The sequence below is a fragment of the Onychostoma macrolepis genome, chromosome 16 (assembly GCF_012432095.1).
Source record: "Onychostoma macrolepis isolate SWU-2019 chromosome 16, ASM1243209v1, whole genome shotgun sequence".
Classification (NCBI taxonomy): Eukaryota; Metazoa; Chordata; class Actinopteri; order Cypriniformes; family Cyprinidae; genus Onychostoma; species Onychostoma macrolepis.
Genome location: NC_081170.1, coordinates 11,874,873 through 11,899,488, shown reverse-complemented (window position 1 = coordinate 11,899,488; position 24,616 = coordinate 11,874,873). Strand labels below are relative to the sequence as shown.

Genomic DNA, 24,616 nt, shown 5'->3' with positions numbered 1-24,616 from the left:
ATATGCTTGGCCTCTGTTCAGTCAGGTGTGCCTGCGCCAGTCAGCCGGCCAGCCCTGTGAAAGCAGAAAATCCCACACATGTAGACGACACACATTTTCTCTCTCTCTCTCTCTCTCTCTCTCTCACACACACACACACACACACACCTACACCTGCACACAAACAAACACTCAGAGAAATAATGAGTTGCAGAACTGCAGTACTGATTGAATCAACAGCTCCACATCATGCTGTGAAATTCTCAAAAATACAGAGCGAGTCACTGCTGGATTAAATTTCCCAATTTTATTATTCTGTAGACAGTTATACTGCTGACGTATGTAAATTAAATACAAGTAAACAACATAAGTTTATGATGCAATCCATTGTTGCAATTGCTCACGTATTTCTAAAACATGCTGTATGTTTGAAACCTAAATTATAGTCTCTTTCTATTATTTTACAGTAGAAATAAATTATTGTTGTACCCTATGACTCATATAAACGAAGACTAATAGAGTTTGAGTGAGAGCTATTTTTCGTCGTCTGTACTCGTGGGAAATTTATTTCATTGGTTTGTCAAAATCCGCCCCATGTGTCGTTATTCATAGGCATTTCCTACTGACGCATTTCTAGCCGAGCTAATGATGCCCCTTTCACTATATTTTGGGTTTAATAAGTACCCTGGCCTCTGCTATCCTCAATGCACTGTGTTTGAAACGAGATGAGTAACTCTGTGTGAAATTATCCCTTTTAGCACCGAATCTTCACTCAAGTTTCATTACTCAGTTTACCAGGGTGCCCACTCATTACAAGTGAATGGAATTAAAGGCTGTTAATGGATGTTCCGCTTTTGGCAGCATTTCCTGTGGTAAAAGGAAATGCCATTGAGAGGACAGCAAGAAGCAGTGGATATCTATGCCAGCGCTGTGCAGCTTCTCAGAAGGCACAAGTTATTTATCTCAGGCTTGAGCAGATAATTGGATGCCCTGCAGGTAAGAGAGCTCCTCAGTCATTTTGATGCTTAGATTGAGTAGAGTCATATTACGGCTTTGGCATACGTGGAGAGCCATGGGTATTGCTGTAAGCATCAGGAGGTAAAATTGCAAATGAATACAAAAACGGATCAAGGTAAGATAAAACAAAATGCAAATTTACACCTCGTACGTGTGCGCACAAACAAAAATTGGTGTAGGATGTACACTGATAAAATTTTCACTACAATTTTCACTTGGTAAATTTCACAAATATTACAGATACCGCAAGTAACGTATTGAATTAAACGTAGAAAAGATTGAAATAGTTTTGTAAAATAATCTTTATGTTTACAGCTTCGAGAAATCACTTTTTATAGTGCAGGACAGTTCCTTCTTTTCCCTATACATGTTTTTCTGTCCAAAGGCAACAACTAAGACTCATTTAGTGATTGATAAAAAAAAAAATTTAATATTGTTTTTCACCTTATTGCTAGGCAGATTGTTTTTGTACATTTTAATGAACTGTAATGAGCTTTAGGATAATAGCATTAGAGGTAAAAAAAAAATTTAATAAAATAAAAAAACTTCAAATCTATATATAATGTGTGCATATTTATTTTATTTGTTGAGAAGCAGTGTAATAAATGGGACTGAAAGTTAGTCATTATAATGTAAATTAAATCTGTTTTTACAGAATAAAACTGGAAGCTGTGGTTAACTTCACAGAGCAACCCATAATTTACATTTTAAAATGTTGTATTTCGAAAAAAAAACAATGAATCAAACAGCCCTTTTATGCTGAATTAGCATATCTACAAGATACTAATACAAAAATCCTGATAGTTTAACATACTAAAATGCAAGTGCACATTTTCCAGTTTACGAAACCTTTTGAGTCTCAAATACTAAACAATGCTGTTTTCTTGAAACTACTTAAAATCCCTTGTCAGACCAACAAAATTACCCCAAATGTTGTCCCAACTATAGTCAAACACAGTTGTCTGAACAAAATATTTCATATTGTTGAAATGTTAAGGCTTTGTGAGTTCCCAGCATGCATTGTAGCATGAATAAATTATGCAGTTATTGTTATAGGATTATTGTTTTGCTGACTTCATTTATACTTTTTTGTTGTATTATCATTATTGTTAGTTATTTGGTATACTGTGATGTAAAGAGCTCATCTTTTTAACATTTGTTGATTGTCACCGTTCTTGAGGTTCGTGTGTCTAGTTTTGAGGCCTAGAGTATGTTCAACCACTTATATCCGTTTCTTGGATATCTTAATCTGGTAAGTTGTCTTACAAACAAAGACAATGTTGTTTACTTACTAGACTAAGTTATCCATTAATGTTTGTCATTCGTAAACAAGCATAAATTTGATTATGTGGTGACTTTTTACACATTCTTTTTTTTCCCAGGAAACAGAAAAAAATTAATTACCTCGACAGTAATTGTTATTATAGTTGCTGTGACAAGAATTTTTCTTTTAGGTAAGACAATCAACATTGCATGAACAAACAAATTTGCATTGGCTAAACAAAGTATCTTTACTGAGCAGAACTAAAAAACTATTGTTGAAAGAACTCAAAAGTCTTACTGCATCAAGTTGCCTTATTTTTTTTAACGTTTTTTTCAACGATTTATTTTTTACAGTGTACTGACAGCCACCATAAAAACACAAGCTGAGGAAAATACTTATACATAGAAAGTACACATCATGTACACAAAAACAAAACACCATCATGGTAACACGCATGGCACTAAAATAATACAATAAAAATCGATTAAATTTAAATGAAATCTTTACATTACATTCTGAAATCAATGCAGTCGAAAACTACTTGTGGACTTGGAACTAATTGTTACAAAGTATATCAGTTCTTCAGTTTAATGATCTTTGTGGCAATGAAATAAACAAACGATAAAACACACACACAAATGCCCAAAAATCCCCATAGCGCACACACAACCATTTCTAACTGTAGAGCTCTAGCCCCCTTGCTGAGGATGAAGTGAGTCAGCTGTTCCCATGACAACTACATTTCACTGAGAGAATCCATTAGGACCTCTTGGATCATTTTTGCAGAGGTATCAAAGGACTGAGACTCATTCTATCAAACATCTAATGTGTTCCATTAGACTTTAGCCATCATGACTTTAGAAGGTGGATGATTGCTCTTAGTGCCCACTCATCTTTATAAAATATTAAAACCAGATTTGCTGAATCCTCCCTATAAAGATGGTCCCCTAGATGCACCTAAGATCGAAAATAAATACACTTGTGCTACTTAAAATCAGTTAAGAGATTCAATTATTATAAATCATTGGTACAAACTGTCATTGACTGTGAAGGCATAAACTATGACTAGACTGGAGTCTGGCAGGAAAGAGGCGACACTATCTCAAGTGAGAAGATGAATGCCAGTTAAATACCAACCAGATGTTCTGTTTAGTGCTATTTAAGGATTCAAATAATTCAATTTTAAGTTGCTCCTGGAGGAACTAAAAAACAGCATGATTTAGCCAACTATCCAAGGCTTGAAGATGCTCATAGCCACTACATCTCTGATGAATGAGTTGCCAGGCAGACAAGAGCATAATTGACTCTCGGGCTTCTTTTCATCCCTAAACTTTCATGGCATGAAAAGCAACATCAATATGCCTTTATGAAGGCACTTTAGTGACCTATAGAAAGACACTTGTAGTTGTATAAGAGGATTGTGATAGTAGCTATGACTCAACAACGAGTCACGATTGTATTGGAAACGTGCAAAAGAGGCAAACAAAGAGAAGCACTATTGTGATTCTAGGCTGATGTTGGTCATGAGTTTATTTCCCCCCTGAATAGAGAAAAACATCATAGCTAAGAATGCTTTCTGAAATACATATCCATCTAGATCCATGTAAAATAACAACAGAACAATATACTGTTACTATGTTACGCTCAAAGACAACGAAGCATTCAGAAGTTTTGATGCTGTTATCATCTCAAATCTATTTTCTCCTTCACCAAATGCTATATTTCATTCTGGCTGTTTGGAAACTGCTGGGAAGAATTGTAATTTTTGGTGCTAAAGTGACATTGTTGAGTTGCACTCCTGTTTATCAGAACAGAAAGCTCTAGGCAGTGAAAGATAGTAGCTCACAATGGATGTTATGAGGAAATGCAAGCTCAGAGTGATGAATATAAGGTTTTGTCCTTGGAACTAGGAAGGAATAGGAATAGCCTAAAAATGAAATTTACTCATCCTCAGGTCATCCAAGACGTAGATGAGTTTGTTTCTTCATCAAAAACAGATTTGGAGAAATTTTGCATTGTATAACTTATTGTATAATGGTTCTTCTGTAGTGAATGTGTGCCGTCAGAATGAGTGTTCAAACAGCTGAATAAAAACATCCCCAATAATGCACAAGGAATCCACATGAGTATCAATTAATGTCTTGTGAAGTGAAAAGCTGCTTGTTTGTAAGAAACAAATGCATCAACGCATTTTAACTTTAAACTGACACTTCTGGCCAAAAATATGAGTCCATTATCCATAATAAATCTTTATTCTGTGGAAAACACCCATCCTTTTTGTTCTCTCACACCAAAATCCACCAACATATTTGTTAAGAACTGTGAACAGTGCTTGGTCTGTACATATTTCGCTCCTGATTCTGAAAAGACTTCTATTTTAACAGGAGAAAGCAATATTATGGATAAGAGGACTCATATTTTAACCAAAGCAAGAGTTTTATAATAGAAATATGCAGCTTCTCACTTAACAAGACATTAATTGAGTCATGTGGATTACACGTGGTTTATTGTCATGCCTTTATCAACTTTTTGAACTCTCATTCTGACGTCACCCATTCACTGCAGAGGATCCATTGGTGATGTAAAGCTAAATTTCTCCAGATCTGTTCAGATAAGGAAACGTCTCAGTTACGTATGTAACCCTCGTTCCCTGAAGGAGGGAATAGAGATTTACGTCAGAGTTACTGACGCAATTGGGATCTCGCCGGAGAGCCCAATCACCTTCGAGTGTTAACAAAACAAGCCAATAACTGTTGGCATGCATGCTTTGCATCGCGCACCCTGCCCCGCAGCGTGGGTATAAAAGGAGAGCGCGTTCAGACGCACATCAGATTTTCACTGATGTGCCTCGGACCGTACAGCGGTGGTACAGCAACTGTCGTAGGGATCCCAATTGCGTCAGTCACTCTGACGTAACGTCTCCATTCCCTCCTTCAGGGAACAAGGGCTACATACATAACCGAGACGTTCCCTGTCAGTCACGCTCGACGTTACGTCAGAGTGACTGACGCAATTGGGATCCCTACGAAAACGCCACTATTGCTGACCCCCTCCAGTGCCCTGCGGAAGCCGGCAAGTCCCCACACGCCAGTTGGGACAGAAGATAGGACAGGGCTTAGGCAGAGATGCAGCCACTGCTGTTCCATACAGTGGATACTGGATAAGGACAGTATTACATATGGAAGTCCCTGCGGTAGACTCACAGCAGAGACGGCAGAAGGTCTCTGCCAGGGAGAGACACGGGCTCACCGTGAGGGGAGCACGGCAACCATTGGTTCTGGTAAGCTAGGAATTTAGCCTCCTCTATCCAGTGGGCAAGTTTCTGTTTAGAGACAGCCTTTCCCTTCTGCTGTCCTCCAAAGCAGACAAAGAGCTGGTCTGAGGTCCTGAAGCTCTGCATGCGGTCCACGTAAATGCGTAAGGCACGGACAGGACAGAGCCGAGCAATGGCTGGGTCTGCCTCCTCCCGGGGCAGCGCTTGCAAGTTCACCACCTGATCCCTGAAAGGCGTGGTGGGAACTTTGGGCACATATCCGGGCCGGGGTCTCAGGACAACGTGAGAATCAGCCAGTCCGAATACTAGGCATGAATCGTCGACTGAAAATGCCTGCAGGTCCCCTACTCTCTTGACCGAGGCCAAGGCAGTGAAGAGTACTGTCTTTAACGACAGAAACTTTAGCTCTACTGACTGCAGAGGCTCGAAGGGCTCCTCCTTCAAGGCCGTCAGGACCGAGGGGAGATCCCAAGAGGGCACCAGGTGAGGGCGTGGAGGATTTAACCTCCTCGCCCCCCTGAGGAACCTGATGACCAAGTCGTGCTTCCCGACAGACTTACCCTCTACTGCATCGTGATGTGCGGCAATAGCGGCAACATACACTTGAGAGTGGAGGGAGACAGCCTTTGCTCCAGTCCTTCTTGCAGAAAAGAGAGCACAACCACGATCGGGCATGTGTGGGGTCTTCCCGGCGGGAAGAACACCAATCAACGAATAGGTTCCACTTCAACCTGTAAGCGTGTCTTGTAGACGGAGCTCTGGCTCAAGTGATGGTGTTCACTACCACTGGAGGGAGCCATCTAGAACCTCCGCGTCCCGTCCAGGGACCATACGTGGAGATTCCACCGGTCTGGATGCGGGTGCCAGAGGGTGCTCCCTCTCTGAGAAAGGAGATCCCTCCTCAGAGGAATTTGCCAAGGAGGTGCTGTCGCAAGGAGCATCAGTTCTGGGAACCAAGTCCAATTGGGCCAGTATGGTGCCACTAAGAGGACCTGCTCCTCATCCTTCCTGACCTTGCACAGTGTCTTTGCGAGAAGGCTCACTTGGGGAAACGCATACTTGTGTAGGCCTCGAGGCCAGCTGTGTGCCAGCGTGTCCTTGCTGAGTGTAGCAGCGATTTGAAGCGGCGCAGAGCAAGCCACACTGCTACCAACTCAAGGCAGTTGATATGCCACTGCAGTCGGGGCCCTGTCCAGAGTCCCGATGCTGCATGCAGAGGCATCTGTTGATACAACAACATGCCTGGATACTTGCACTAGGGGAACCCCGGTCCCGAAGAAAGGCAAGGTCCGACCACAGGCTGAAGGTCTGGTGGCAAGACGGGGTGACTGGGACCCGGTAAGTGCTGTATGGCCGTGCCCGTCTTGGGACCCGGTCGTGAAGCCAACGCTGAAGCGGTCTCATATGAAGCAACCCCGACTTCATCTCGGCTGGAGGGACCAGCTCTATCGCGTCCTTTGCCAGAAGGACCGCGATTTCTGCATGCAAGACAGGAGCATCTTTGTTCAGCACAGAGGTGAACCGAATGCCCCTGAACTTGGGAGGGCGCCGGGCGAACTGAATTGCATAGCCGAGTCTGATGGTTCTCGTGAGCCAGCGAGGCCCCCAGAGACCGAACAAGCGGGAGATAGGGGAGCCCAAGAAGCGATGCTTGTCGGCCTCCCTCATATCCGCCAGGGACAGCCATAGGTGGGACTCAGGGCGAGGTCCGTCGCTGTGTGCAGCTCCTGCAACACACCTGGGTCAGCACCACCCTCATGTAGCTGCTTTAACGCCTTGACCTGGTGGACCTGCAGGAGGGCTATGGCGTGCAGGGCAGAAGCAGACTGTCCAGCAGCTCTGTAAGCCTTGGCCGTTAAAGCGGACGAGAACTTACAGGCCCTGGACGGAAGGCGTGGATTACCCCGCCAGGTGGTAGCGCTTTGCAGGCAGAGCTGCATTGCAATAGCGAGCTCGACTGGGGGGATCTCCACATACCCTTGGGCCGCCCCGCCATCGAGAGTGGTGAGGACGGAGGAGGCGTTAGCTCTGTTTCAGGCAGAAAAAGGTGCCTTCCAAGACAGTCACCTCCTCATGCACTTCCGGGAAAAATGGAACTGGGGTGAGCTATTTTAGATTGCTCTTTTAGAAAAGGTGCTGAAGCGCCCAGGAGAGGTTGTGGCGCGACCACAGTTTGATGAGCTGCAGCACGCCATCCAAGAGGAAAAGCAGCAGCACTGGATTGGCAACCCCCGCTGACGCGCCATAACGCCAACAGACTTGCTGTCTGTAGACACTCTCTTCGGTGATTGCACAAGCAGGAAGGCTTGGCTCCGAAGCGAAAAGCTGATGTGCGTCTGCACGTGCTCTCCTTTTATACTCGCGCTGGGTGCAGGGTGCACGATGCAAAGCACGCACGCCAACTGTCATTGGCTTGTTTTGTTAAAACTCGAAGGTGATTGGGCTCTCTAGCGAGATCCCAATTGCGACAGTCCCTCTGACGTAACGTCGAACGTGACTGACTGATAGGGAAGAAATTCACTTACATCTTGAATGGGTAAATAAGTTTCCTTAAATTAACTATTCCTTTAAGAACTATTCTCATGGCAGAGTGTGGTTGCAAGACCCAGAAGTACTGTATAGGCCTATATATTTTCGCTCTTTGATACCCTTTGAAAAAGCAGGGCAAGTGAGTGTATTTCTACAGCAGAAGCTCCTGGTGTGAGAGACTGGATGGTCACATCTAGATGTAAATGAGAGGTGATAGACAGATTTCTCAGTCTCAACATGTTGATGGCTGCCAGAAGATCTGTTCCAATATGTGGGCAGAAGGCTAGTTAGTCCCCGCTGGCCAGTCTCATCCATCTAATGCACCAGTCACCCATGATCTAATCCACCAGCCCTTCCAAAAACAAAAAAAGAGAACCATCAAACTGTATATTATACATGTTTTCTATGGAAATTTAATTCAGAAGAAACATAGCCAAACAAAGAAACTTTTAATGGACAGAATGGAGAGTCAATGATGCAAATAAAAATTGAAAGAACAAAATGGTGAGTACATATTACATACATTTTTTTTTTACATGCATTCCAGCCTTGTAAACTGTAATTGCAATAAGAATGCTGACAACAGACATCTGCCTTTCAGCCACAGATTGGAAAAAAAACAACAATGAAGTCAGTCAATCACTCACTCACTCACTCACTAAAGGGAACAATTAGGCGGGGGCTTTATACTTGTTGGTTATGGTAAATAAATAAATAAATAAATAAAATAAAATTACTCCCACTAGCCTGAATTTATCAGTTCTGCTGATGACAAGAGGCAGAAACACTGATGAGATGCTAATGGAATTCGTGGCTTGTTCTGTCCCTCACATTAATGTTAATTTAGGAAGCCTATCGTCTTATCATGCACTGATCCTTGGGCAAAACGGGGCTTCATAACAATCCAATACATAATATTTGAGCATTATAAAATCTGTCTAACCACACTTAATGAAAATATAACAACATTTACTTGCACATATTACTACATGGTTGAAAGAAATCTATGGTTTTTACTTCTTATTCAGTGCTTGATGATCTGTCTGCACTCTAGATGTATGATTTAATGAGGCCTTTAAAGACCGAAGGATCAATCAGATAATTCACATCAAGTGCTAATCTAGATAAGACCACTTAAACTTACCTGGCATTCAAACCAGTGATAAATATAGCTGCAATTACAAATTTGTTCCCAGGTTGAGACCCTGCATTAAGCGTTTCAATCAGATTTGCATACATTCATTATAAAGCTGTGTCAATAGCTGAGATATGATTATGATAATCATTTGGTTTTGTTCTGTATGTATTATTTGATCTAGTGTTAAACCATAGAGAGACAGTGTTCTATTGAAAATAAGACTTGGTGGCAATCTTGGTGGCAAACATTGGCAGGTTGTGTGGTATTTTTTTCTTGGCAAGGCTTCAGTTTTTATGGCTAGACATCAATATCATATGAACAGCCAGAAGATCAAGAAATATTTTTTATTCTGCCATAAACAGTTTTAAATATTATTTAAACATCATTCTAAAAGGCTCAGTATTTTATTTTGCCAATATTCAATCGTTTTTCTGTCTGGATGGCATATGGTCAGTTCATTCACAACTAAAGGACGCTTTGGCTTATGATCAGATGGTTTAATGGGTGCATCTGGCTCTTGAACTTGTCAGACTAAAGCAGACTTCAGTCTGTTTGTGGCCAAGCTCAGCATCTGGTCTCTGGAAAAACCTGCCGTAATCACACGTACAGGTATAACAAGTTAGTTAACTTGGGAAAAAAGTAAGTAAGCGGTCTTTAAATTGTCTTGAAAAACTTATACTGAAAACGTCCAGGAATATTTTGTATGAGAAGAAATGAAATGGTTTATGTGAGTTAATGATCCAATCTCTCTCATCAAGAGCCATCTGTAACAACAGATGCTCTCTCAGTTTAGATTTCTACTGGCCAGCTAAAATGATGACCTATGGGGCATTAAGCAAAACAGCCTGAGTCCAGATCAAAGCTTGTGGTTGCTCTGAAAATCACTGTCTAACAGCTATAATAGAGTGTCATTCATTATACTAATGTCATGCGAGTCAAATGTAATTTCAGTGTCATTGAAAGTTGCCAGGACATGCTCATATGGCACTCAGAAACAGGATAATTGACTCCAAATGAATTGTATAGCACTTTTTGTCCTCTTAAATCATGGACGATTTCTGTTCTGTGTGAAATCATTGCAGAACGTTTCATCATAAAAACAGTAATCTGTCTATTTGTTGATCTTTGTTTGTTTCATTCTCTTAACAGCCTCCATAAAAGAAAATCTTGTTTCCTGAGTGATACAAAGCTTATACAAAATGTAATTGTAATATTTATCCTATCATGAATTTTGGATATAAAGTACAATGTTACAACAGCAGAGAGCCATTAGAGCCATCAGAGAGGATATTGTCAAGTGCATGAATTTGATTTTCCTCTGTTATATAATTTCATTTCCGCAAAACCCCTGCGATTAGAAGTCACAGAATAGCGAAGATTCTTCATGATTGAACTGATCGTGTAATCACTTGAACAGGATTTCATTATCAAAATGTGTGCTAATTGCAAATTTATCCCTGAGGGTCAGTGTTCTTTTCCTAAGTGAGATCTCAATGGGGAAATAACTTACAGATATTATACCTCCGAGCACGTGGTTATCATTAGTGTTTTACTAAGTCAGTTAAAGTTTGTACTTACGAGAAATGTGACTTGGTGACAGTGATGTATAGACAGAATAAATATAGACGTAGAGGAAAAATGCCGGCCTACTACAAGTTGAATGAACTCAACAATGTCTTAAGAGGTACCAAAACAACATGCAGTAACAGCTTGCTACTATGACTTAGATATAAAGCCTCCAGATGGTGTCCTGTTTTTCAGGAAATTAAGCCAAGAGTAATGCTTGACAAAATCACAATCTTGACAAATCTGTCACCTTAAAGCAGCAAGGTCAAGAACCCCTAAATGCAAAAACAGCAAAGGTTAAGCATGGGTCATATCCATTAATAATTATAATGTTGGAAGTTTGCAAAATCCCTGATTTATATGTGTTTTGGCGATTTTCTCTTTCAGGCTGGTGATAAAACCTACAGCAGTGTGGTTCTGGATTGAGTTGAATGAATTTAGGATATCTATTCATGATGGTGTGTCATCAAAATGTCATAAATGTTGTCACTGTACCATACAACAGTCACATGGTATATACTGTAACGTAAATAATGTGCTGTAATTTTGTCATCTGTCTCCCTTCTTCAGATGCATTTCTTATACAGATGTTATACAGTCAATCACTGTTTCCTCTCTCCTACTGTGACCTGTTCTATGTTTACAAACTGCAAATATCTCTTGCTTAAAATGTAAAAATAATTCATTACATTTGGTTATTGGAATCTATATTTACAGAAACGTATAGATTTACCAAATGATTAACTGATTAAGTATCAAGAGCAGTTCGATTAAATCATAGACAAATGTTTTAAACTGAACGAGAAGAGATGCAAATGAAAAGTTTGAAAGAAAGAGCAGTTATACTGAAAATTAAATGTTTATATAGATGAAACAATTATCTTTTTTGTAGTGAAAAGGATGCTTTGTGATTCTGTGTATTGTATTAACGCATTTGAAAACGTTGAAATGTTTTTGTTTTTTTTAAAGTGCACTTTTGATTATCAGTTGTGATATTTAGTACTAAGAGTTTTAAAAATGCAACACTTAGGCCCTTGTGAAAACTGTGGCAAAGCCATTTCTAAAAGACAAAATTTAAATATTTTTTTTATACAATTTTTAGTCTGCATTTACATTGCATAATGCACATCTCCCATCCATTGCTGGGTCATTCTTCAATTGGGGTGGCAAATGAGAGGCAGAATTTGTAAAAATGCTTGCTTGTTTTTTTCTAATAAAATATATTGCTATGCATTTAAAATCAGTTTAATATGCTATATCCACTAAAATAAAAGCTTAAGAACATTTTGATTTTTTAATTATTTCAATCAAACACTGGTGACACAGCCACTGTCTATGTCATTTTGAAGTAGCACCACAGACGTAATATAACACCACAGACTTTATACTGCAAGTTACTATAGGCTCTGTGGTGTTACCAGAAAAGACAGAAACACCACAGACAAATCAGCCTAAATCCAGACTTTTCTAAAATGGAGGCTGCCAACACGATGATTTCAAGATCAGGGGACATTTTGGAAAAAATTAATAAGTATGTATTTATCCAAATTTTGATTAAAATATGTCAGATCTGCACGTTATCAACATAACACCACATGCACTAATAAAGTGCGACACATGAAATTGTCAGAAATGTAGCTGAATTTAAGAAAACGAATAAGAAAGAATGTACTCCCCATGCACCCCTCAGATCAATCAGCACCTGCAGTGACCTTTACACACAGGAAGTAGTCCAAATAGAATCCCCCCTTTTCTTAAAGGGGCGACATCCATTGTTGTAACACCACAGACATGAATTTGGGGGACACAACTTTTTTTTTTATACAGTGAGGAAAATAAGTATTTGAAGACCCTGCTATTTTGCAAGTTCTCCCACTTAGAAATCATGGAGGGGTCTGAAATTGTCATCGTAGGTGCATGTCCACTGTGAGAGACATAATCTAAAAAAAAAAATCCAGAAATCACAATGTATGATTTTTTAACTATTTATTTGTATGATACAGCTGGAAATAAGTATTTGAACACCTGTCTATCAGCTAGAATTCTGACCCTCAAAGACCTGTTAGTCTGCCTTTAAAATGTCCACCTCCACTCCATTTATTATCCTAAATTAGATGCACCTGTTTGAGGTCGTTAGCTGCATAAAGACACCTGTCCACCCCATGCAATCAGTAAGAATCCAACTACTAACATGGCCAAGACCAAAGAGCTGTCTAAAGACACTAGAGACAAAATTGTACACCTCCACAAGGCTGGAAAGGGCTACGGGGAAATTGCCAAGCAGCTTGGTGAAAAAAGGTCCACTGTTGGAGCAATCATTAGAAAATGGAAGAAGCTAAACATGACTGTCAATCTCCCTCGGACTGGGGCTCCATGCAAGATCTCACCTCGTGGGGTCTCAGTGATCCTAAGAAAGGTGAGAAATCAGCCCAGAACTACACGGGAGGAGCTGGTCAATGACCTGAAAAGAGCTGGGACCACCGTTTCCAAGGTTACTGTTGGTAATACACTAAGACATCATGGTTTGAAATCATGCATGGCACGGAAGGTTCCCCTGCTTAAACCAGCACATGTCCAGGCCCGACTTAAGTTTGCCAATGACCATTTGGATGATCCAGAGGAGTCATGGGAGAAAGTCATGTGGTCAGATGAGACCAAAATAGAACTTTTTGGTCATAATTCCACTAAATGTGTTTGGAGGAAAAAGAATGATGAGTACCATCCCAAGAACACCATCCCTACTGTGAAGCATGGGGGTGGTAGCAGCATGCTTTGGGGGTGTTTTTCTGCACATGGGACAGGGCGACTGCACTGTATTAAGGAGAGGATGACCGGGGCCATGTATTGCGAGATTTTGGGGAACAACCTCCTTCCCTCAGTTAGAGCATTGAAGATGGGTCGAGGCTGGGTCTTCCAACATGACAATGACCCGAAGCACACAGCCAGGATAACCAAGGAGTGGCTCTGTAAGAAGCATATCAAGGTTCTGGCGTGGCCGAGCCAGTCTCCAGACCTAAACCCAATAGAGAATCTTTGGAGGGAGCTCAAAGCCAGAAACCTGACTGATCTAGAGAAGATCTGTGTGGAGGAGTGGGCCAAAATCCCTCCTGCAGTGTGTGCAAACCTGGTGAAAAACTACAGGAAACGTTTGACCTCTGTAATTGCAAACAAAGGCTACTGTACCAAATATTAACATTAATTTTCTCAGGTGTTCAAATACTTATTTGCAGCTGTATCATACAAATAAATAGTTAAAAAATCATACATTGTGATTTCTGGATTTTTTTTTTTAGATTATGTCTCTCACAGTGGACATGCACCTACGATGACAATTTCAGACCCCTCCATGATTTCTAAGTGGGAGAACTTGCAAAATAGCAGGGTGTTCAAATACTTATTTTCCTCACTGTATATATAACAAAATATGCATTTTTTAAAAACAATTTAATAAAATTGTACATGTTAAATAAAATCTATATTCACAATATAACCACTTTATTTGTGTTAAAAATGTTATATTGTTGCAATTACATTCCATGATACCTCTCTAAGGTAAGGCGGGAACATCCATATTTTGTTACAAATGCAATCTCTAAAACTCAATTAAATATGTATTTTAAAACAAAAAATGAATCCATTAACAGTGCACAAATTGTTTACCCTACAGAAAACAAAAATGAAAACATTTTATGATTTATTGGTATTTAAAATTTATTTCAACTGTTGTAAAGTAGAGGGACACCACTTGCCACCACAAATGAAGAATGACCCTGCTATCATTATCATTATGTCAATCACTGCAATTTCGAAAGAGAATCCCATATTTATTGAATTCATTTTATGTCACTCCCGAAATCTTCGCCTACAGATTTGGCAAATCTTGCTTTTGTTTGAGGGTGTTTTTCATTCCGTGAGAAAATGGACCTGTGATGAGAGCCTGAGAACAGTGTCAATTTCGAGTCTCACGCTGAATGCTTGAGAGTTGGCAGCCCTAAGATAGATAGATAGATAGATAGATAGATAGAGATTTCATGTAGACATGAAATGGAAAATAAACGCACTTATAATAGTAAAATAGCATGGCTATAGACTATAGACTAAACGTGTACTATAGCCTATAGTACACGTTTCCAGTATTGCGAGTGACACTTCTGAGTGCGAGCGCATGTGTTCCACTAGTCTTTCCGTTGTATGCTAACTCTGGAGAAAGTACGAGCGCATGCACAGCAGCTCGCTCAGTTGGAAGTCGAGTGCGCTCCTGAGAAGAGCAGAGGAGAGGAGCAAAGGAGGGCTGCGTAAAGTGACCAGTGGAGTTGATGTCCCTACAGCTGCTTTTCTGTATCTTTCTCTGTCTTTTAGATTAAAGATACAGGCTACGTTTATAATCGTTTTACTTAATTAGAAGGCGTTTGGCGTTATACTGGGAAAGCGCATAATGGAGCCTCTAACAGTGACTGTTAGTGATTTTTCCGAGCAGTATCCTTTAATTCTGCCAAACTCGAGCTTTATGGAGGAACCAGCGGGACTTCTGTCCAACTGGAGCGGAGGCAGCGAGCCGAAGGCGGTGAAAGACAGCACCGCGGTCGCTATCGCTGTGTGCATCACCGCGCTGTACTCTGTCATTTGCGTGGTGGGACTGTTTGGAAATATTCTGGTTATGTACGGTGTGGTCAGGTAAGAGAAATAGTTTATTTCAGTGAATATGTACTTCAGAAGTCTCAGGAAGTGGGGTGATCATTATTTAATTTATCACACTTTGTCATTAATAAGTAGGCTACAAATATAACCCACTTTGCCCTAACTTTGCTGGTTTAATTGCACGAAGTCTAAAGAGAAAGATGCAAGCGTGCAAATTACCTATGTCTCTTAGATATATTTGAACTCCTGGACTATAGTAGCTAGAGAATGTGGTGGAAATTGAATTTTGTTTGGAATCTAACAAGTGGTGGCTGAGGAGTGAGATTTTGTGTTGTGCTTATTTGAGGGTGGCTGTGAGAACCTCCAACTCAGCACCAATGGAACAGAGAACAGAACCAGTCCAAATTATATCACCCACAGATATGCCAGTTTAGCTCAGGGGTAGTTTTTGGAGGAAGAACAGTTTTCACAGCATGTACAATTCAAAGCTACTTGTGAAAACTGCTGTTATAATCTGGTCTCATGTTCCTTTAATGCACCCTTACAGTGCTGGGAGCTTTATGGAAGAGCGGGACTTCTAAATAATCTGTGTAAACTATGTAATCTGGATTATGAAATTAGATTACAAAATTCAATACTTGTAATTTGTTTATATTACTTTTTAAAGTACTCAAAATCAGACCACAGTTACTGTTTTTATTGATTATGCAATTAAAGAATATTTAAAAATGGCAGGAAATTATTCATAATTTATTGATCCTCCCTAATTCTTCCTTTTATCTTCATTTTTATAAGCCTATTGCTTATAGGTTTGGAAAGTCCTCCAGTTTTGTGGAACTGCACACAGACCAGCCTATAGGTGGCTGAAATTGCACAGACAATTGAGAGGCCTCAGAGCATAAACAAATAAAATACTTTTACGATTTCATTAATTATTAGCTTTTCATCAGTTTACAAATTCCCTGCTGTTCCTCATAAACCCCAGTTTGGGAAAACCCTGATGTAATGTTTATTGCACTTTGTGTTGTTGATAACAAAGAATGGAATACATTTTCTTTCTTTTTTCATATCAGTATGGAACATTATTATTCTATTCAAATTAATGTAATACATAAGGTAGGTCAAAAGTAATCAGATCATATTAACTAAAATGTGTAATGAAATAGATTACATTACTAACTGCAATTTTTCCTCAAGTAACTTGAATTCAATAACTGACTACAATTTGTAATCTTCCCAGCACTGTGTATATACAGTCATGGCCAAAAGTATTGGTACCCTTGGTAAATATGATCAAAGAAGGCTCCTGCATTATTAATCCTAATAAATCACAAAAATCTAACCTTTCATTGAACTAAAACAATTGAAAATGGGGGAAAATCTCATTATGAAATTAATGTTTTTCTCAAATACACGTTGGACACAATTATTGGTACCCCTAGAAATTCTTATAAGTAAAATATCTCTGAAGTATATTCCCATTCATATTTACAATTTTGAGCACACCAGCGTGATTATGAACATGAAATTATCCAGCCATGGCTTCCTGTTTCACAGAAACATAAATAGGAGGGAAAACAAAGGCCAAATTCCCTTATTCATCCATCACAATGAGTTAAACCAAAGAATATAGTTCTGATGTGCAGCAAAAGATAATTGAGCTTCACAAATTAGTGAAGTGGCTTTAAGAAAAGAGCTAGAGCAGTGAAAATTCCCATTTCCACCATCAGGGCAATAATTAAGAATTTCCAATCAACATAAAATGTTACGAAACTGCCTGGAAGAGGACGTGTGTCTATATCGTCCTAATGCACGGTGAGAAGGAGAGTTTGAGTGGCTAAAGACTCTCCAAGGACCACAGCTGGAGAATTGCAGAAAATAGAGTCTCGGGGTCAGAAAACCTTTAAAAAATAAAATAAAATAAAAAAGTCAAACAGCCCTTATGTCACCACATGTTGTTCGGGAGGGTTTCAAGAAAAATTCTCCTAGCGCATCCAAAGACAAACTCCAGCATATTCAGTTATCAGACATGACTGGAACTTCAAATGGGACTGGCTTCTATGGTCAGATGAAACTAAAAAATGAGCTTTTTAGCAGCAAACACTCAAGATGGGTTTGGTGCACACAGGGATAAAAAGTACCCCTTGTGTACAATGAAATATACTGCTGTATTTTTAATGTTGTGGGCCTATATTTCTGCTGGAGGTCCTGAACATCTTGTTTAGACACATGGCATCACTGATTCTATCAAATACCAACAGATAAAAAAATCAATAAGTGACTGACTCTGTTAGAAATCTTATAATGCGCCATGTTTGGATCTTCCAGCCATACAATAATCCAAACACAAACCTCAAAATCAACACAAAAATGGGTCACTGGGCACAAAACCAGCTTCTGCTGGCCATTCCAGTCCTCTGACCTGAACCCTGCAGAAAATGAGTGGGGTGAACTGAAGAGAAGAAGCACCAACATGGAGCTGGGAATCTAAAGGGTGTGGAGTGATTAAAAGGATTAACAATGCAGATTAATTTTCACAGCCTTCTTTGATCATATTTAAGGGTGTCAATACTTTTGGCCATGACTGTATAACCTATATATATAGAGAGAGAGAGAAAATGAATGAGTTCCTTATATTGAGATTCAACTCAAAGCCAAAAGGAACATAAGAAAACATTTGACACAAAAGACTTCATTAAGCTTAAAAAAAAAAAAAAAAAATTAATATCAAATATGTTACGCAATTAAAAAAAAAAATTCTGTTTAATGTTATGTCATTTTTGAAACTGCTTAAAGGTTCTATCACTGTAAAAATGAAAAGATACTTTCATTTCAAGATACTCAAAAACCCAATGTAGAACTGCCAAACCATTTCTAAATGTTCTTTTTTTAAACAGAACCCATAAGTTCCTTCAAGAACCCTAAAGACAAAAGCTCCAAAAAGCTGTCAAAAGCTCCACAAACTCAAAATTTATAAAGAACTACTAGCACAAATAATACAGCATGAGTATAATCAATCCAAGGAAAATGATGTTACTAAGCACATGCAAATAAGAAAACAAAGTGTTTATTAGTGTTACGGGTTGTGGCATAAAATTAATATAAATGAAAGGCAGGAGAACGAAACGGCTTCAACGCACTTTTCCCCCATTTATTAACTTATAAACATCAAGAACGGACAAACACAAAGGGAGAACTGAGGACTTTTAAAGGAAAGGGAACAAAAGAGCAAACAACGTAATTCAACTCAGGTGGGGACAATGACAGATACCGTATTGACCCGAATATAAGACGATGTTTTTTCCTTGGAAATACATCTGAAAAAACGCGCTCGTCTTATATTCAGGGTCTAGACTTTGACATGTCAATAATACACCCACAACAATAGGTGGCGCCAAAAACGCATAAAACTAGTGTGCCATGAAATATGTAATGTAATGTGTGTTTTAAAGATCGCGAATGAAAACAAATGAAAAAGAAAAGCTTACAGCAGCATGATCGTGACTGTCATGTTAGCCTGATGGGACCAAACTTCCTATGCAAGTCATTTTAAAACAGAAGACAGTACCCAGATTTGAAGACTACAATAAGATTTCACGTCTACTGATAATAACATTTTGGTAGGCTACTATGAGATTGATAGCCTAATTGTTATATAATTCAGATGGGCTACCTGTTATTTCAATGGTATATCAAAATTTCCCAATGTCATTGTTGGTACATTTTACCAGTATTTACCATACTTTCAAAACAAAAATTAGAATTGGAAAAATATGCAATATGAAAATAATTTAAGAATAAATGTGTTTTACAGAGAGAGAAAAAAAAAAAAAGATTTGGTTTTCAAAAAGCCTTTTTCCAACAGGTACATCTGGAAACAGGGGGGTCGTCTTATAATCAGGGTAGTCTTATATTCGGGACAACACGGTAATTAATTAACAAGGAACGGAATTAATTAATTCCTGTGTATTTTGCCTATTTAGGCAAAAGAAATTTGGACGGAGTAAAAATCCAAAACCATAAAGACCTGCCTTATATATGGAGTCTTTGGTATGTTCCCTCAGAGGAGTTCAGATTGCAGAACTATTACAATTCAGCTAGATCACATCTTTCTAATCTATTCACAGCACATATCTTCAGGAGTGCAAAGCCACTGCCTAAGAGGAACAGTCTGAATGAGCTAATCATATTTGCGATGTCTGGATTGCCTGTCTTTCACAGAAGCCTTTTCCCATTTGGAGACAAAAAAAAAATGTTGCAGAAGAGAGTATTAAAGCGTATCAGCCTGGAAGGCAGAAACTGTACAATAGGAAGTCTTATGTGAAAAGAACTCATTAATAATTCCCCCTAAAGTTTCAACTGCAGACATAAAACGTGATATATGCATTTTAGATTGCAACCACATCAAAGTTTTCCGCTCATTTTATTCCATTAGTTCTCACGCTGCACAAAAAATACCTTTTTTTCTTTTTTTCTTGTAAAAATTTCTAAATGTCCCAAAAAAGGAAACATAAACACAATTACATGAGATTTTAAGACTCTTTTAAGTTTTTTTCTTGTTTTAAACACAAATGTAACAAAATTTAGTGAAGTTTCTGCTTAAAATAACAAAAAACTATTTGCAATATATTCATTGGTCATTTTATCAACAATACAAAAATATATACAAAACAAACAATCATTCAAAAATTGTGCCCACACACCATTCAAATGTCAGTAACATGGCACTACCACACATTATTTTCCATAACAGATCTGTGACAAAAATAAGTTCCCTGATACAATGAATTAGAATGAAACGTGATTCATGGCAGTGCTAAATAAGAGTACAACTGTACAAAACATAGCAAACCAGTATTTCCCTATATGAATAAGGGACTAGTGTAAAATTAGAGATGCAAACATGAGTCATGGATATACAACAAAACATGTTACGCACTCGGTACAAAAGACTTAATGGAACTTATAATAATGGATTTATTCATTTCACCACACGTATAGCCATGTACAAAGAGAGGAATAAACTGTAGTGTCACTAATGGATGTGCCGTCTTCTCTCTTCTTCTCTGTGAGACTTCAAATGTCAAGTCCTCAAAAGAGATCACAGTGTGTGGGCACCAGACAAATCTCAAAGAGAGGATAATCAATGGATACCAATTTATGCCTTTGGCATTGGGCTTTTCTTTAGTAACTATGGTCACATCCTTTCAAAGGATACCCCATCATTCAGTTGATTGTTACGATGTATGATATCACAGAGAGACACCTTCATTTAATGAAAGCATGTTGTTAGCACTTGCTAGTAGATGTGGTAACTACACCTTATCACAATTTCTGCACTGAAAGCCATTAAAATTTTATTTTTTAGTCATTATAGCCAAATCATCCATTATATCTCTAATAATAATAATAATAACTAAAATAATGATTTTTCAAAAAAAGTGGCACATTTTTTTTACTAGTAGCTTAAAAATAAACACAAAGATATCCAAAAAAGTTTGAAAAAATATAATATGGTGTAAATGTGTTTTAATTGCAAACAAGCATTACTAGCAAAGTTCTGAAAAAAATTATATTTTATAATATTTTTATCAAATCACCAGAATATAAAGAATAATGAATGTGCCAATGGCATCATTTTCATTGGTTAACATTTTAATTCTTCACATAAAAGTTGATTACAGTGTGGAAGGGTGTTAAAAGAGCACATATGGTTCTCTTTTTTTCCATTTTTTGAGTTGATCATCATGTTAATCATATCTGATATTTATAATGAAAAGGGCAAAGCAGAGAAGAACCTCAAATCATGCACAATCAGTGCGTCCCATTCATCTGCATCTGTATTCATCAATGTTCATATCGTCATTGCAAACCCAGGTGCAGCAGTTCGACATTCGATAATTATGAAGTGTTCATCTTGCTGAATATCTCAGACTAACTGTTTCTCTTTTCTTCTTCAGGTACACAAAGATGAAAACAGCTACCAACATTTACATCTTTAACCTGGCTTTGGCCGATGCACTAGCCACCAGTACTTTACCCTTCCAGAGTGCCAAATACCTCATGAGCACCTGGCCATTTGGGGAGCTCTTGTGTAAAGTGATCATTGCTATTGACTACTACAACATGTTTACCAGTATTTTCACTCTGACAATGATGAGTGTAGACCGTTACATTGCTGTGTGCCATCCAGTGAGAGCCCTGGACTTCCGCACACCCTTCAAAGCAAAGATCATCAACATCTGCATATGGATTCTCTCCTCTGCTGTCGGCTTCCCAGTCATGGTTATGGCTGTTACTAGAGTAACACCCACAGGTGAGAACAAAATGAGTGAAAAAAGTATGTTATTCACCTTATATTAATTGTTTGATAAAATTTGTTAGTAAATTTATGGCCGTCACTCATTTCAACCACATGTAATCATAGCATGGTTATAATATTACTTTTTTTAGCTAAGTGAACTAGATGTTAATATTGAGTAATATTTTAGATATACAGTTAACAGTTAAGGACTTGGGTCCTGAATGAATCAGTTTTTTTAACGAATCAGTTAATTGCATTAAATGACTCACTCATAAAGTCAATATCTGTGTTTAAAATTGCATACTGTCTAGTAGGTACTACATTTGGTATGAAACTTTGTTTGCAACATTAATTCCCTGTTCGTAAACAGTTCGTTCCCTGTTTAATTCTGTAAAGCTGCTTTGACACAATCTGCATTGGTAACACTATGTCCTATATATTATGAATGAAATTTGGACATGCTACATATATCATGTTGTCATTATCATATGACCTTCCAGTGTCAGTTGTGTCGCTTCACTGCCATTCACAAATCCTCTCCAGAGGCCTCATGGGATAGTAAAATGCCCATCAAATGTGCACTTAAGATTTTCACAATTTGGATATACTTGTCTCACATACTATTAGTAAGGATGCAGGAAGTCACTTGTTGTCACCTTGCGCAATGATAAAACATGCACAGACTAATATATTTCAGTGCTCTTGGAATGCTGCATGGCCAAACAGATTTTAAGTAAATACTGGAAATAATTGTTAAAAATGTCATTGAATTAGAACTGATCAGTAAATTCAACTAAGAAATGACAGACTCACCTTCTTGTCTTCTTTTTACATACATACACAGGCAAAACAGTCTGCACGTTGAAATTCCCAGACCCAGACTGGTACTGGGATACTGTGACCAAGATCTGTGTTTTCATTTTCGCCTTTGTGGTTCCCGTCTTGGTCATCACCATCTGTTACGGCCTGATGATCCTTCGTCTCAAGAGTGTACGCTTGCTGTCCGGCTCCAAAGAGAAGGACAGAAACCTCCGGCGCATCACCCGCATGGTATTGGTTGTGGTGGCGGCTTTCATCATCTGCTGGACCCCCATCCATATCTTCATCATCATCAAAACTGTGGTGGAGATCAACCAGAAGAATCTGCTTGTGGTCGCCTGCTGGCATCTGTGTATTGCTCTGGGCTACATGAACAGCAGCCTCAACCCGGTCCTTTATGCGTTTCTGGATGAAAACTTCAAGAGGTGCTTCAGAGAATTCTGCTTGCCCTTTCGTTCCCGCATGGAGCAGAGCAGCTTTTCCAGAGCCCGTAGCGCCACGAGAGAGCCCATCTCAGTATGCGCCAAGTCTGAATCGATGAAACAGCCCACATGACTAGACCTGGAACAGATGCCTCCTGATACACAACCAAGGACACAGCCCGCCAAAGATCTGCAGTCTGAGGTCACCCAGATCTCCACCACTGAGTTTTAAGCTCCTTTGAGGTAAATACAACTTGACAACAAGCCCAAATACTGAAGGCAAAATGCCATGTTGGTTCGTTAGTCATTTTTTCTAAAAATGTTTCTCATAATTTCACTTTGTGGAAAAGCAATGGATGGCTCGCTGCAAAATGCAAAATCCCTAAGCGCGGAAATGAGATCATGTGGACCAATGTACAGTAATCATGCTTTGAAAAAAAAAAAAAAAAAACATCAAAGAAAGAAATCTACATTTATTAGTGGTCATCAGATTTTTAAATGAAAATCAGTGCATTTCCTTGGAAATTGTGTGAACTTATAACTGAAATACAAGTGTCCAAACAGTTAACTAAATACACAAATTCAGTTTCTCAAGCAACAAAATAAACTGTAAGATCGTCATTTAAAGAGAGAAGCAATCTTGCTTCACCGAACAGTGAAAATGTACAGAGGTCTTTTCCCACTCCATAATAAAAGGATTTCATTAAACCCGAGGATAAAGATATATGGAGAAAGAGAGAGGTGTCAGATACAGATAATGGACCAAAATTTCATCTCAAGGTTGGCGGGATAGATTTGCATGGATGACGGGGCTCCTTCCCTCAGGATGGCTGTTAAAACACACTGTTATATAAACTCTCAACACAATGTTCATTTCATGGTGCTTGATAAGGTGTCATTTTGTAAATTTGTGCTACTAGTAAAGGTGTTCGAAGACCTTTGACTATGAAGTTTACAGTGTTCATACTTTGAGCATACAGTATGTGTAGATGTGCTCTGAGACTATTACAGAGGGGCTTTTAGATATTTTCATCTTAGTTCTTTGTAATGAAGTATTTAGTGCAACCATTCTTGCATTTCATTGCCATTAGCATGGAATAGCTGTTTTTTTGACCTTCTTCAAATTCCAAAGTTGAAATGACATTTAATGAGTAATTTTGTGATATTAGCGTTTGATTCTAAATGTCAACTTTGTTGTAAAAGGAGAGTGAGTTTAGTTTCTTGAGCTGTTATAGACAAACTTTTTCCAGTCAACGATGTTATGTATTAGCAGTAAGTATTGCTTTGCTGTAGAACCTGTATGTACTTTTGTGCAACTGTTGGATATTTCTTCATGATTACATTTTTATGGATGCACCGGAATTAGACATCACAAATTATCTTAACTGTCAGTGTTGTTGTGAAAGCTAAAAAACAAACAATTAAAATTTTCAGTAGATTGCATGGATGTTGGGAAAAAATAACCTTTATCTAAAAAAACATCTCTACCCACATGACGAGCAAGACTTTTAAGATACACATTCATCATCTCATGAAGATATGGGTCATTCTACAGAAACGTCCACTTTTGGTATGGCAAGATGTCTTAAAATGTATTTATTTTTCTAACATTTAAACTTAGACCACATTACTAGATTGCCTTTTGACTTTATGAATACATATAAAT

The 24,616-nt window shown here is 38.6% G+C and overlaps 1 protein-coding gene across 3 annotated transcripts; it reads left to right on the top strand.

Annotated features, from left to right (window-relative positions):
- Positions 1–810: 810 nt before the first annotated feature.
- Positions 811–24,393, top strand: oprd1b (opioid receptor, delta 1b). 3 transcript variants are annotated; one of them, XM_058748144.1, is made up of 4 exons: positions 15,417–15,441; positions 21,186–21,282; positions 21,366–21,721; positions 22,554–24,393. In XM_058748144.1, the coding sequence occupies exons 2-4, from the start codon at positions 21,212–21,214 to the stop codon at positions 23,081–23,083; spliced, it is 957 nt and encodes a 318-aa protein (XP_058604127.1). In that variant the 5' UTR covers positions 15,417–15,441; positions 21,186–21,211; the 3' UTR covers positions 23,084–24,393. The 3 variants fall into 3 exon arrangements, with proteins under 3 accessions (XP_058604128.1, XP_058604125.1, XP_058604127.1); XM_058748145.1 differs by lacking the exons at positions 15,417–15,441; positions 21,186–21,282 and adding an exon at positions 811–975; XM_058748142.1 differs by lacking the exon at positions 21,186–21,282 and having other exon boundaries at positions 14,947–15,441.
- Positions 24,394–24,616: the final 223 nt, after the last annotated feature.